Source organism: Drosophila willistoni, chromosome 3R (genome assembly GCF_018902025.1).
Source record: "Drosophila willistoni isolate 14030-0811.24 chromosome 3R, UCI_dwil_1.1, whole genome shotgun sequence".
NCBI classification, from domain to species: Eukaryota; Metazoa; Arthropoda; class Insecta; order Diptera; family Drosophilidae; genus Drosophila; species Drosophila willistoni.
The window spans coordinates 32273091-32288783 of NC_061086.1; the positions used below are offsets into that span (position 1 = coordinate 32273091).

A 15693-nucleotide genomic window follows, 5' to 3' on the forward strand; every position below is an offset into this window, starting at 1 on the left:
GCACACAAAATGTGTATATAGAATATGTGCCAGTGCTTGGCAAACCTGAATTTTCCTCAATTATTTGTTCACTCTCATTTCCTTTTTGTATTTTTGGCAACATTTATTTATGTGCATACTTACTTAGCTAAGGCACATACATTTGTTGTTACACGTACTTTCTGGCCACCTTTTATTTATTTGTTGTCGGTGCTTGACAACTGTTGCCATTAACAGCTGAGACCAGGCCACAGAGTGTGTTGCCACGTGTCCATGTACCCTAATGCGTCTCCATGGTCTCATTGCGTGCTTGTTGCTCTGCGGCTGGCAAAGTCGAAGTCATTTAAATTCATGGATGAGAAACAAGTTGAAATTTTAGAAGTGATTCGGTTTTTGTGGTCGACAGAGTTTTCAAATTTACGTACGTTAGTAGGCAAAGGCAGGAGGGGATTCACCAAGTCAACATTCGCTCATTAATTCTTTCATAATTTGTTGGCCAACTTTTGTCATCTTTTTTTTTTCTTTGGCTATCGTATTCCAATCAAGTATACGTTTTATGTGGGTAAAAAGTTCTATTAATGTTCTTTAGACCATAATTTTCACGTTTTTATTTTTGAATTGGCAATAATTTCGATCACTCTTTATACATTTTGGGGACTTACTTTTCCTATAGTCTCGTAAAACTAGACACATGGACGGCTTCGTTGGAGGGGTAATCAATTGGTTGTTCGCTTTGATAAGTGTTTTTTATCGGTTGTCTTTATTGTTAGAATGAAAAGCAGAGGTCTGTTAATTGTGGCGATTATTATAGCTTTCAGAATTTAATAATTATATGGCCATAACGTTTACCTGAGAGCTTTGAAAGGACATATATGGTCACTCTTTCACTTTTACAAAATATAACATAATAACTAATAACTTCTTTAGTAGAATCTTCAGTTATTACCCAAACAATGAGTTCTTCAATATTTCTTTTTGAAAGTCTTTATCTTATGCTTTTAAAAGCATTCGAATCTACTTAATTAGTCGGCTAACTAATATGGAAAAGACTCTTGTAGAACATAACTAATTAAATAGGCTACTGGAGTGAGATTTTACCGCAGACTGTATTAGGATATTATAATGTTGCTTGGATTTTAGTTGTTTTATTTGCATTACAAAAACACATGTATGTATATCCAACGGATTTATGACTGGCTTAAGGAAATGACTTGGCATGTGGTAAATTAGTTTCGCTGCTTTAAGAGACTTTTACCTAGTGGCTGCTTGAAACCAAAAGCAAATAAATGAAGCTGATCACGATGACGGCTACTGCCAACTTCTATGAAATTAAACAGACCCAAAAAGTGCGCGTTCATAGACAGAAAAGTTTGTTTTTTTTCTTCTCTTTTTTTGGTGGCAAGTGCAAACAAACAATGCTCTCAGTAGACTAATTATTTTAGCTTGAGATGCTCCAGAGTCAAAAACGGAGTTTCGAGTCCATAATAGAAGGGAGACGAAGTGAGATGTAAAAGCAGAGATGGAGATGAAGACACAAACTAATCAAAATATTTTCGCAACTTTCCATTATGAAGTGAAAAGTTGAAGACGCAACAGTGGGGGGAGCAGCAGAGTCTCCCCACTTCGCCTTTCCTTATCTACGAGAACGTTGTCTACGTTTGCATTTGCATGAACAATGAAAAGCAAATATTTTGCTGGTATTGACATTCATCTACAGAGCCAGACAAAGTCTTTGGCTTCTTCACCACCTCGAACTTACTTTGCTCGTCCTCCATCCTGGATCCTCTTTTGCATTCAATTAAGACAAATTATGAGGCAAACTCTCGCATTTCAAGAGCTTCAGTTTCCGCTGAGGCAGCTTGTCACTTCAAGTGGACAATTCTCTGAGAAAATGTAGACGCCGCCTCCGCTGCGACAGTCCATGGACTTCTATGATTTTCCACAGAAATCATTGCAAGGTTATCGTAATTTCAAGATAAACAAAAGCATATTTCTGTATTTTTTTTTGTTCTCTACCCCTCGTTGTGTTTCTGTTGAATTCCAAAAGTCTTTTGCCTTCTTTGGCTGGGTGCTGATTTATGAATTTAATTAAAACAGCGACAAAAATGTTCACTGCTTTAGCAAGAGAGACAACAGAGACAACACGCTCTTTGTGCGACTTGAGAACACATTTTGGAGCAACGCGAAAATATATGTCTAGTACAAGGGATTCCAGCTCCAGCTCCAACTACAGCTCCACACTTCACGTTCTAGGTCCATGCACTTAAGTTTGAGTTATGTGGGCACGTGTTTGTATTTAATTAGCCAAGGCCCCATGATTCTTCAAAAACGTATGTAAGTATGATGCTTCGTTTTTTCTCGTTTTTTGGTCATATTTAAAATGCGCTTTAAGCAATTATTTTCGCTGGGCCATTGTGCAACATGAGATGAGACTCGGTTGTCTCCGTCTGGACTCTCCACTCCATACCACTTCACGAATGGAACTGGGACTGGAACTGGGTCTGGGAGTGCAACAAAGTTGCCAGGAATAGAGAAAATATTCGCATTGGATGTGCACCGCAAGTATCTTATTTTGGGCTGCTTTACCCCCACATAATAATCAAGACAAAGCTGAAAGCAGCACGACAAGATTCCTCCCCCCCCTGCTCCCTGTCTCCCTGTAGTCCTTCTTCTTTGGCAATGGCTTTGGCTTTGGCTTTGTCTGCGCTCTTCTTGGCGTGCCATGTTTATCTTTTAACTAATTTTTTTCATGTTGCTTTCGGTGCCCCGGCACAGTTAACGTTTGTGTGTGTCTGTGATGTTTAATTTCTTTAGTGGAAGTAATGGCCAAGTTGCAGTTGCCAAGTTTTGTTGCGGCAAGCGAAACTGAAAGGCAACAGCCCCCAAAGCACCCAGCCTCGAAATAGCTTTAGCCTTAGAAGGGAAGCTCGTGAGAATTCAGGACTTGCCAAGACATCTAAAATCATTCATAAAGAAACTCCCAGAAAGTGACTTTATTGAAAACTCCTTAACAAAACTTCAGTCTTTAGATGTTCTCTGTCAAAGAATGAAAAATCCTTAATAATAAAAGTAATTAAGTGGTTCATAAAATAGGCAGATTTTTTTCAGATATATGGTTGAATAGGTTATTTATAGAAATAGCAAAAGATTCTTTTGTAAAATCTAAAAATAGAAATTTTGGTAAAACCCAAAGCAAAGACTTTTAGAAGTTTTCGATATCATTTGTCTAGTATTTTCAAAATTTAGTTATTTGTTTTTAATTAAGAGATGTTTCTAACAATGAGAAATCTGAGAAAGTTTCAAAGTCATAACGTCAAATATTTGCTTTAACTAGAGAGACATTCTATTAAATATTCCGAATTCAGTTAGCTTATGGATTAAGGTTTTTTGTAATTTAACAAAAATGGTAAATCATTTTGTTTTGTAGCTAAATCTTATTTAATGCCCATGACCAAATCTTTCTCATTTCATAATTTTGGCTATATCAGCAAGAATCACACAGTTTTCAGATGATTCTCGTTTAGCTGCTGACGTTGTTGGTAAATGATTTTCACTTATTTAAGTAAGTCCAAGCCGCTTGTTGTCATTGTCTCTGGGGCGATAGCAGCAGCAGCAGGTTGAAATAGTTCTATGTAGTTGGTAGATAATCATCTAACATGCTTTCAGCTTTTGCATTTGATTCTGGCGCCAACTTCCACAACTAACTCATGCCCACACCTAAAATGATTTCTCTATGAATATATTGATATCATGAGTTAATTTGTGGGTACTTCTACAGAATGAAGAAACAAAAACATATCTCTTATTCGTGTTGGCAATCATAAATTAGAGATGAGCGCCACATTATATCATTCAGGTCCAAGTTGGGTGGAAAATTGGCGACTTAGTTCATGTTGAGATAATGTCGTGTAGTGTCCGCAACATGTTTCGATAAGATCTTTTGACATTGCGGGCGCACCCACGATTATATATTTCTATATACAAATATAGACAAAAGTTTATCTATATCTGTGTGTGACAAATGTATGAATCGAATGCGCCGAATGGGCAGATAACCAGATACTAATTAATAAAACCAATGACTGGACAGTTGCTGTCACATGGTGCCATTGGCGGAAAAGCCAAGTACTTATTTGGCCCAAAAACCAGAGGCAAAAGAAATGCCCAGCCTTTTGCTCTAGTGGGCGTGGCAGAAACGACAACTTGCCACAAACACTGAACGAAATCGAGTGTGATGGAAGTTTTGTTTTATTTTTTTTCCCCCATTTTTTTTTTAAATTAATTGCAAATTGGTTGCAGTGTGCAGAGGCAATTTTCATTAATTATGAACACATGATGGTAACGGGACGGGCGGGGCAGGAATTGGAGGGGGAGAGCGGGGAGAGGGCGCCCTGTTTTGCAGCTTCATTGGAAAAACGTGCAAAACGTTTTATGCTGCGGGCCGTTAATACTGGCAACCAAGCAAACAACCAAGTGAATGATTCGAATCTCTGGTTAACTGGAGGCGCCACAGGCTTAACATGGTGTTGTTAGTGTTTGTTGTTGTTGTTGTTGTTGCTGTTGTTGCATGCACCTAATCGCCTGACTGCCGTCGGGCGGCGCCATCGTCGAGATCAACTTGGGTCAAGGTAACCCCCCACAAGTGCTTGGGCCATTAACGCATTGCGTTTAAATTCTATTAAATTAGCTGTAAAGGCATCTCCTTATTAGTACCGTAATTTAGTATGCACGCCCACTGACAACTCTCCAAGTCAAAGTCCCCAGTCCCCAGTCGCAAGTAGCAACTTCTGGCTACTGTGCGGCCTGTGTCTGCTAGTTTTGTTTGCAATTTGTTAATAGGTTGTGGCATGCAGCATGTAAATACCTAAAATCTAAACTTGGTTGCAAAGCTGTGCCAAGTAGCTGGAGCTGGCCACGACGACGACGACGACGACGACGACGTCGTCTCCATATTCTCATTAGCCATGCAGTTTTCCAAGTATCCAGCATTCCGCACCCCACACTCCTCAGTCCTTAGTTCTCTCCTCAGTCTGGCAACTTAATCTGCTGGGCCAGCGCTTATGCTAATGCCTTTTGCCATGGCTATGGATGTGGATGTGGATGTGTGCACATGTCTATGGCCAAATTAGCCATTGGCCAGTTATTTAAGGCATCTATTAGTCATAAAATCGAGATGCTGAGATGTTATAAGATGCCTGGCCATTGATTTTGCCCTGCCACGCCTCTATATAGAGGCTGAGCTCATTCGCACGCCTTACCAATGTCCAATTGGATAAGCGTACTTGACTTTTGAACCAGCGCCCACAAAGCGTGACTGGACTGGAACTGAAACTGGAACTGGAACCAAACCCAAACACAAACACAAACAGTCTTAATAAAAAAACAAACCATTGGCTAACCAAAACTAACAACAATAAACATTGCTTCACCCTTCCTCACCTCAACCCTCTCGCGCAACTCCTTTCTCATCTTGTTGCTGTTGTTGTTCTGTGCCATTGTCGGCATTTGTTGTTGTTGTAGTTGTTGTTGTTGTTCTTGGTGTACTTGTTTCTGTTTAGATAGGCAATCTAAGCCGAACGTTTCTTGAAAATAGAATTTTCCCACAAGCTAAAAATAAAATTTCAATAGTCATTCACGTCTTAAAATTTTAATACGACTTGGTAAATACCCTCTTCTACTTTCTCTCTTCTTAAACTAATCTCTGCATTTGATAAGAAACTAATGAAATATCAAACGATTCTATAAGACAAAAGAAACTTTTTCGATTATACGATGTTTTAAATCTTCTCAAAGAGAGAGTATTTGTAAGTAGGCATTGGCATTCTTTCATTTACTTTATTGGTCTAAAATTAACTCCTGCTATTATTAAAAGAACTACTTTTCAAATTTTATACAGAATTTCGGTTCATCAGCTTTTGAAATTTAATTTAAAGGCAACTTTAAGATCATTATATGCACATGGAAATGGTTTAAAAAAGTTAAGTTGATAATAGCTTTAACATAATAGGCAATAGCTAAGTAAGATTATTAAAATTTAGTAAGACAAACTTAGATGGGATTAGTAGCCACATAAAAGAACTATTGATAAATATCACAAACTATTGAAATGCAATATTGGCACTTAAAATTATTGAAAAACCTATAACAAACATTTCATTAGATTTATTAAAACATAAAATTAGAACTTCATTTAAAGATTTTTGCAAGAAGTGCTTTAGCTTACCTACCTTTTACATTGACGATTACTATGCTTAGTTATATATTTGTTATGCCCAACTAAATTTAAGTGTATGTATTACATTTAGGTGCCATTTTCCCTTTTATTTTTTTCTTCTTTCATTATTGTCTTTGTCTTTTGCCGGTTTTGTTGTTATGTCTGGCTGTATATTAATTTACTTATTTGTATAAATTTTTGTTCTCTCATTTTTCGCTTGCGGTCGGCAATATTTTCATGCATCAAAAACACCAGCAACACCAGCAACACCAACAACAACAACAACATCGACGGGGGATGTGTGGGAGAACGAGATCCCCCGGATGAACGCAAGTGACTGTAAATTATAGAGGAGCACTTCTGGGGGGCTGACCAGACCATAATAATAAACGAAAATGTCTGTAATTCTCATGTGCAAAAACACAACGAGAGGAAAGGAAAACAAAAACATAAATGAGAACGAACTTAAATAAAGCGAAGCACTTGCTTATTATGCAGCTCATTTGGCAAAGAGCGACCCCATGATTCCCAGAGTTTTCCCTGTCTGCCTCTGTGTCCCGATTCGGAAGTTAAGCTAAGCAAATACCTCTATATACTTAGTGTAAATGAACTCTTTGAAGGGTTTTATTCTTTCGATTTTTTCATGTTGACCCATTATTGCCAGCGATCGATAAGAAAGTGTTGTTGTTTAAAAGTTATGTAGTTACAACCGAAAAAAAGGCAGAGAAATCAAAAATTCGAGTGAGGTTTGATAAGTATACAACAAACAGCTGTTGCTTGACTAAAGGTGGGGGGGAGGGGCATCTATCATATGTTAGAGGCTTATGAGTTGACATGGGAACATCCGTTTTATTAGTTACATAAATATGGGGTGACTTACCTTATGTTAAATGCCTTGAGCAGCCCTCGCCTCGCTGTAGAGTTCAACAAACTTGTTGAGCCAGAAACTGGCCTCCTCCAGCACAGACGAGACGCACGAGGCGAGATGCTTTGGAGTAGAAGGAGGCAGGCTCGGTCTGGCCTGGACCTGCTATGGTCTGGTCTGTGGGTCTGCGATACACTTAATTTTGACAGATTACATCTCATTATGTACACCTCGCGGCCAGAAACAGTGCGGTGGCTGGTCAGAAAACAAGTTCGCTTACTTTACAGTTTGAGAGCCATTGCATCTGTGGCCAGACATTGGTCAAAGATTGATGGGCCACAATTCTCGGGCATCGATGAAGAGCTGAGTTATGGATACTTGAAATTAATTCTACAAAACAGTCAAACAAAGACCCAAAGAAATTATTTGCTAAGTAAGAACAAAATTTGCTCAACTTTCTGGAGCTGCTCCTTTTTTTCTTGATCGGTTTTTATGGCAAACAGAATTGAAGTTCATTTGTATGGCAATTTAAAATCAATTTACGTGTTGCATGTGCCGTTAATTTATCAAGCGAGTTTAAAAACAATTCCCAAGCACTGCCAAACCAGAAGCAAGCAAGACTTTTCAACAGTCTCATCATAGGCAATTAATTAAAAATTGAGCAGCGGCAGCTGCTGGAGGAGAGGAGCTGCTAGAGGAGCAATGGATAGACAAGCAGCAGCAGCAGGTCCAAGACCGTTCCAAGTGCCGTTCCTCAAGAGTTTTTTTCGGGGCGTGCTGGCATTATGATTTTTTCATTGATACAAATAGACCAAGGAGCAGGCAACTTGTTTCACCAAGGGGCGGGGCCGAGAGGGAATCGTTCCCCAAAGTTGTAGAGTCTTCAGACTCGGTTTTATTGCCTATGTCGATGACTGCCTTAGCTAATAAGCACAAATTTATCAGTTCTGTACGTGCGTGGGGCTTAAGTTGTAGGTGTTGAGTTGAAAATGATATTTCGCCCTCCTTCCCCGAGTCATTTCGGGGCCAAGAGGAGAAGGCCTTTATTCGAGTATCAAAATATAATTTATTAAAAACCAAATACTGACTAATAAATACATAGAAAAACTTAAATATAATAGCTTTTTGAGAAATATTGAAATAGTTACAGGACACACAGTCCGAGCTGTTCAGCAATTGCAATCACAGTTTTGCTTTATCCCCAATTCCATCTACTGAGATACCTTCTGTTCTGTTCCCTTTAGAGACAATAGACCAAGGTCCAGAATAAGGCATTGAATATGATAAATGCCAATGGAAAGACGAAACGCATTTTGCGATCTATCCACAGGGATACCTCTTTGGGGGTCATGGTGGCAAATGTTTGTGCTGGTTTCTCCTTTTCCGTAAGACTCGCCGTTGAGGCAGAGCCCAGGCTACTTTCACTCTCCTCCAGGCTAATGGCCGAATCCTCTCGACTCAGACCACCACCACCACCAATTACAATTGGCGTCTCAATGGTGATGACTGTATTATTCTGACCACCATTATTGCCCTTGTCCATGCTGCAGGTGCTCATGGTGCTGTTGCTCCGATTGTAGCCACGACGATTCCGTTTCAAATTGGGCACAAATGTCGATTTCACAATGTATTTGGTGGTGCGTTTCTTTAGCTCTAGATTATTATTACGTCGCCAGATCGTATTCACAAAGGCAAACTCCACGAGGCTGCCAAAAATGAAAATGGTGCAGACCAGAAACCACACCTCCGACATGGTTACATAACTAACCTTGGATAGATTGTTCTCCTGCGACAGGGATAGAGTGATGAAGGAGAGGAGTGTGGTGCAACCCAAGGTGGTTCGTGCCGGCGTTTGATCTGCCTGAAGCCAAAAGGACACCCAGGATATGGTCACAATCATAATGGAGGGCAGAAAATAATCAATTATATAGTAGCCCACTTCCCGTGTCAGCAGGACACTGAAACTCAGGGTACTATAGTTACCCACAAGAGCTCCATGGGTCATGGTAAAAGAATCCGAGACACTGACAGATTCATTGTACAACGAACCAATTAGATAGTATTCCGTCAATTGCAATTGTGGGTCAAATGTCACTGGATTCGTGTCCTCCCAATGGAGTTGCAGCACCGATGTGTTATAAATCCAACTCTCCAAAATGGTGGAACACTTTTGCTCATCGAACGGAAACTTCTGGAAGTTCATCCAACAATATAGAGTGGCCTGAATGCGTGTGGATATGAGGACAGTTCCGTCAGGATAAATGGTCGTTACAACATCTTTCTCCGTTGTGCCCAGGACACTGGAACTGTGAGCATTGGCCAGAAACACATGTGGCACCCATATCAAATCCCTTAGTCTTCCCTCACCCATAATGGGTTGCTTTCGATTCGGAGCATAGGAGGAGAAGGCCAGACGTGAGTCAGAGTAACGAAACTGCAATAAGCCCTGAACCATAAACTGCATATCGCTCGAGTCGAGATTTTTGATCACATAGATATAGAAACGGGCATATACATCCAATGGATCCTGCTCTTCGCCATTATCGGTTAGATTGATGGGTGGCTCGAGTTTATCATATCGACAATTGTCAGTCAGACGAGCAATCAATTCAGTTTGTGTCAATGAGTTGGCATTGCTCAACGAAGGGCAATCGTCCGGCAGGGGAACCTCTGTTATATTAAGGATCAGATCATAAGTATCCGAATTATTTGAGGACACTGGAATGATGCTGCCATTGCCAGCTGAAAAGACAAAAAAAAGAAAGGATTATTATTACGTAAAATGGTGAAATAACATTTGGACTTTAATTTCAAGGACTTGAAGGATTTATCTTTACCCACCTATGGTCAATGAAAGTCCTTTTAGATCTAGTCCTGTTGCTGCACCTAATTCCACTTGGCAACAGATCATCATCATCATCATCATAATGATGACACCCAAGTTTCTCTTAGTCATAGTTTTTCCTTTTAGTTTTGTTTTGCACTTAATCACAAGTTGGCTAATTAAATTAAATGAAAAGTTGCGTTTTTTGCGCGCTGCGTAGTCACGGCCAGCCGCTTGGCCTTTTCTCGTTCAACTATTTCGCGACAAGTTCGGGGCCGTTTGCTTTAACAACTTTTCGCTTCGTTCCAATGTTCGTTTCGTTCTTGGTAATAGTATCTATTGCTAACTTATTTATTTTAATTACGATGTGCTTTTAATTCATTGGCCAAAAAGCACTCATGATGACAGCTTGTTCAGGTAATTTTGTCTTATGGCCTCCTGGCCCAGCCGCAAACGTTCGTTATCAAAACAACAAATCGCCACCTAAGTAGGGCTCTCAGGCTAGAGGCTTCTGGCCTGAAGAATTCTCACTGAGCATGGGGGCTTTTCTGCCACTTGCCATTGCGTCGTGTAATGTGGCTAATTGCTGTTATCACTATTGTGCGAAATGTTTGCTCATGTCTGAATTTTGATTAAGTGGCCAACGCCATCGTAGGCGCTGGTTTCTATCTTTGTTTTATTTTTAGTGAAAAAAAAAAAAAAATGAAAAGAATTTGCTGTCGTATATTATTCACCTGTTGCCACTGCCATATAATTGATGATGACCCCTTGTCAAAAGCAACTGGCAAAATCCAAACAGCGCCAATTTATTTTTGGCATTTAATAAAAAATATTTCATTCCAATTGTTAACTTGGCTTTTATGTATACTGGTGGCAGTCAGTCTCTTTTTGCCATATGACTTCAGCGATTATTTAGATTATGGCGGAAGTTGGCGAGTGGCCTCTTAAAAATTCTTTTGCCCAGTCTAATCGAACAATTCTCATTTGCTTTAACTTGACTAATTTAACTTCTAGAATTTCAAATGTCATGTGTGACTTGAGTTCATTCATTCCAAGAGATTCTCTGATGTTTGTTCATAGATAACCATTAATGTTTATTACCACAAACACACAGAGCAGAGTTCTATTCGTGACTATACATAATGTAGAGGTGGATGCTGCAATCACCCCCAAAATCAACATGTTCAGTTCCCCCTCCCCTTCTTTGGGAGAACTCTTTTGTCAATCGTTGGCCTTTGTCTTTCTCATGTCCCGGTCTATTTTTTGGTTTTTGGAAAGATTTGAAAAGCATTTGGGGTGCTCATATTACTGTCTAATTTATATGGTTTTGAAGTTTATCAAAATAGAAAATAATTGTTCAGAAATTATTACGCAGTTCATAATATAAATATAGAGATCTGTCATAATTTATTTATTCAACTGAAGACAATTTTTACAATAATAAAACTTTTAAAGATTTATACAGGAGGTTTCCTTTTTTATATGGGGTCAAGTATAAGATCAATTTATAATCAAGATCCAAAACTTATGAATTGAAGTATTTTATAATAGATGGCAAAAGTCTTGAATTAATTAAAAGGTGTTCAATAATGAATAAAAATAAATATATCTTACGATGATTTTTCTAATTAAAATGCTTGTTTAAAAAGGTAAAAAGGGGTTTTTTTCAAGCTCAAACTTTAAGTTGATGAATTTGCTTCCAATTTTTAAAGCATTTGCTTGAATTTTGTCACAGTTTTCTGCATTTCAAAAGGCTAACACTATTTTTAATACATTTAGGAAATCGAATTCTGTTTAGTAAATTGAATTCCCTTAAAAATCATCATATTTTCAAAGTCTTTATTAACTAAAACTACCTTAAAATGAAGCTAAATTTGAAAAGAGGTCTGGATATAGCAAGAAAATTGATTCTTTGAATAAATTTTTGCAAACTTGTACTTATAACCTAACCTAATGCAAAATACTCGAGTCTCGATTAAGTGTAGGTGGCAATTATGACGACAAAGTGAAACATTTGATGGCAAAAAGTGGGCGTGAGAGTGTCATAGATTAGATTATGAAGTGGTAGTCCCCTAATAATCGAATGGCACTTACCAGGTGAGGTACTTGTAGTTGAATATCAGCTGTTGTGGCCCTTAAAATCAATTTACTTCAATCATTTCGATGTGCAAAGCATTCAACAAAATATGTAAAGTCGCGTTAAACCAATTTAAGCACCTTTTTCTATGCACCATTATACATAAATGTATGAATGTATGTATATGCTGTTACCTTTTAGCCTTCTCATCCAGTCGATCTTTTTCCTGGGTTTCGCTTCTTTTTTTCGTAGAGGTTTTTGTTTTGACTTGCATGCTAAAAACTCGTGCTGGCGCATTAATTTAAGCCGCCTGGAACATAAAAGCTGCTCGCATAACTAAGCCGATTTAAAAGCACATTTGAATTCAAATGCTGCACGGCGAAATGAAAATAATAAAACTGAAAAACAACAAAAAAAAAAAACTCACACCAACCCAATGAAAAGAAAACCGAAACTAAACGATTGTGAGGTAAAATGGCAGAAAAACTGTCTGCAAAGTTTTCAAAGTAAAGTTTAGTTTAGTTTTTTTTTGGGAATGCAAAATTATAATCCTTTAAATGGCCATGGCAACGTTCATTAAAATGTAAGATTAGGCCAACTTCAATATGGGTTTCAGTAAGAGGCCATAATCAATGTGATTGAGTTGATTTGCCAGACATTCCTAAGCGATTGCCTAACATTTCTAAACTAATTGGTCTAATTATTACACTTTGTTTAGTTGAGAAGACTCTAAAATAAACTATAAATTGTAATTTGCTTAGATTGCATTTAACAAATTGATAAATTTGCTTTTTGCACGGTGCACTAAATATTAGATAATTGGTTTATCAAATTTAAATGAATTATTCTTAAATTGTATTGTAGAACTTAAAGTGCAGAGTGACTAATGTACACACACACACACAGACAGAGACATATATACACACACCAATTAAGTCCTGTCGTCCAGACATGGGCCAGACTTGGTCATGCTATAGCGAGAGAGAGAGGGAGAGAGAGAGAGAGAGGGAGTTCAAGTTGACGTTGACAATGGCATATAAATCACACAGCTGGTCGGGCAAGGACACCATGTCCTGGCAGCCTCTGTCGCCTTTCTGTTTGTTTGTTGTTTGTGTTCATGATGATAGCGATAATGCTGCTGATGATGATGATGATGCATTTGATTTTACTCTCACATTTATTACTGTTTTGTGCTTGAAAGTTTCGCCACTTGTCCCATTCGCCATCTGATTTTAATATGCTGCAGCCTTTCTCACCAGTTGTCCTTAGTTTTCTTTTTCATCTGTTTGCACGGAAACCGGCAAAATGCCATTTTCTACTTTGTGTTACATTGCGTTCTCTTTGTTTCTGGTTGCCATTATTGTTTCCTTTTGATTTATTCTCGGTTTCAAGTGATTTCCGCCAGCATTCAACACTTTATGTTTTGCTTTTGGTTGGACTTTTTTTCCAATTTTCCTTCCATTTTTTGTGTGTGTTTGTTTTATTCGTTTTCCTTCATTTCATTTCTCATAATGCTTTTGCATTTGTCATTTGACTTTTCGTGGGTTTTTTTTGTGGTTTTCTCGGTTTCCTCTCGACTTGTTGGGGACATTTTCCTTTGCCTTTGATTTGTGGTGTTTAATCGTTGGTGTCGTCTGCGGATTTGACGTTATTTTCGTTGTTTATGTTGCATTACTCTCGAAATCCTTTCACCCATGCAGTGCATAAATTTTTCGGTAAAACTCTTTCCCTGGTTCTTATTCGGTACACGTAATTGAAATCAGCAGGGTGGCTCCTTTGCATTTGTGAATTGTGGCTTCGTTTTCGTTGGCTCCTGGGCGAATTTATAATGTTTCGTTGATGGCATCGCCTGATTTGAGGCCATTGATTAAAGATCTTCTTCTCACTGCTGGTGGTGGCCCCAAGGCCCCAATCCACTTTTAATGCCTTGTAATCTGTCAAAATTGGCAGCGTTCATTCTGTCTCAAACGGAAGTTTGAACAAAAACCCCAAAAAATTAACCACACTAAACAGGTTATTTAGGGTCTGCAGAGTTTTTCGGTTTTGGTTGCAGTTCATTGTCCTGGTCTTTTGATTTCTGAATTTAAAATTAAGTGTTTTCTTTTGTTTGGGGTTTCTTTTACCCATCTTGGCTGCAATTTGTCGTAGCAATTTGATTTAATTTATGTTTTTGCTTTCATTTCTGTGGGATTTGTAAAAGTTTTGGGAGTGAAGCAAACAAACAAAAAAAAACCAACTTCAAATGCAATCAGCATGTGAGTTAATGCTTCGAAAGTGTACAAATATCACGAGCAAATAACATCAAGACATATGCTCAGCATAATCATAATCAAACTGAAAGTTTTGCAATCAACTTTCACAGAGATCACAGTAATTGATCACACAGAGCAAACATTACAATTTTTATTTTTAGGGCAAACCAAAAACCAAAAAATATCACACCAACAATATCTCTAAGCTGCACAAATAAACACGAACACAGAAGAGAAATATATAGAAATTTGTATTAAGCGATCAATAATCATTGTAAATACGCCAGTGCTAACCCTTGGGCGATAACATGGAAATATTAACGCACCAAGGAGGGATTAGAGAGAGAGAGGGAGAGGGACAGCTCAGTCCTGGCTGGGCCTGCCTTGTCGTAGATAAACAATAGAAAACCATAGACAGAAGGGTCAAATGCTTGAGGGCTGGTTGGGTCTCTGGCAACACGATACAAAGTCAGCTAAAGCATTGAATGCAAAAATAAAAACCAAAAAAAAAAAAGAAGAGAGATGAGCAGCTAACAAAGGCTCCATGGATGACGATGATGATGATGATGATGAGCAAATACGAATTATGGACGAAAAACGCTACGTAAATACTGCAATCATTTTAATAGACCAAAAACGGCGGCGCATAAACCATAAACCAAACGCCATAGCCACAACCACAACCACAGCCACATCGAGATCCAGTCATCGTTGTCCCAGTACCCGACAGACTGGACAATGTAACCAAAAGTTTTCCATGAAGAACACAAAAAATATTTTTGAAGGCGTTCAACTGCAGCAAAAGACTGCCAAAGATGTTCGATTCTCGATGATCGGCACGCGAGCAATACAACAAAATTGCCGGTGCCCATTGCAATAGTTCCTGTGGTTTTATTACAAACACACACACACACACGCACACACTTACAAGTTGAAAGCTCCAAAATTAGCGTAGATAAATATTTTTGCGCACAAATTCCATAGACGATGACCAAATGCTTCATAATGTGTGTGTGTGTGTGTGTGTGTGTGGGATACAAATTCACATTTGCGGGCAAATTATGGCGAATTATGATGAAAATCCCTAGTTTTTGGAATCTCTCATAATTTGATTGGTATGTCCAAGTGTATGTGTTGGTATGTGTGTGTGTGTGTAAATGACATGGGGATGTACATACATATCTTCTATGGTTAATTCTGAAAAATTCCTCTTTTCGGTTTCATGGCCATTTGATAGACAGGCACAAGCACACTTAATGCACATTTTTGTATCTGCAACTTGGAAGTATCTACATCTACGTATTGCTGGCGTTTATGATGTAAAGCAGATGCTGCAGTTGCCTCCCCCCACCCCCACCCCCATTCCCATCAAATGAAATTTCACTCCATTTGTGTGTGAGTCGTTTTTGGTGGAGTCTTTGCATTTGATGTCTGTGTGGATGGCAATTTATATTTAGAGCCGGCTCATTTCAGAGAGAGAGA

General features: G+C 38.6%; 1 protein-coding gene across 1 annotated transcript; it reads right to left on the minus strand.

Annotated features, from left to right (window-relative positions):
* Positions 1-8147: 8147 nt before the first annotated feature.
* LOC6649870 (pH-sensitive chloride channel 2) lies at positions 8148-10125 on the minus strand. Its single transcript, XM_002072225.3, has 2 exons — positions 9900-10125; positions 8148-9800 (listed from the first exon to the last, which is right to left on the minus strand). Exons 1-2 carry the CDS (start codon positions 10012-10014, stop codon positions 8299-8301), a joined length of 1617 nt encoding a protein of 538 aa, XP_002072261.1. The 5' UTR covers positions 10015-10125; the 3' UTR covers positions 8148-8298.
* Positions 10126-15693: the final 5568 nt, after the last annotated feature.

What these genes read in the sequence shown, in the direction of transcription:
- LOC6649870 (XM_002072225.3), bottom strand. Translation starts at nt 10,014, where the DNA reads ATGACTAAGAGAAACTTGGGTGTCATCATTATGATGATGATGATGATG. An exon ending in AGGACTTTCATTGACCATAG is followed by an intron (nt 9,801 to 9,899) that starts GTGGGTAAAGAT and finishes TTGTCTTTTCAG; the next exon opens with CTGGCAATGGCAGCATCATT.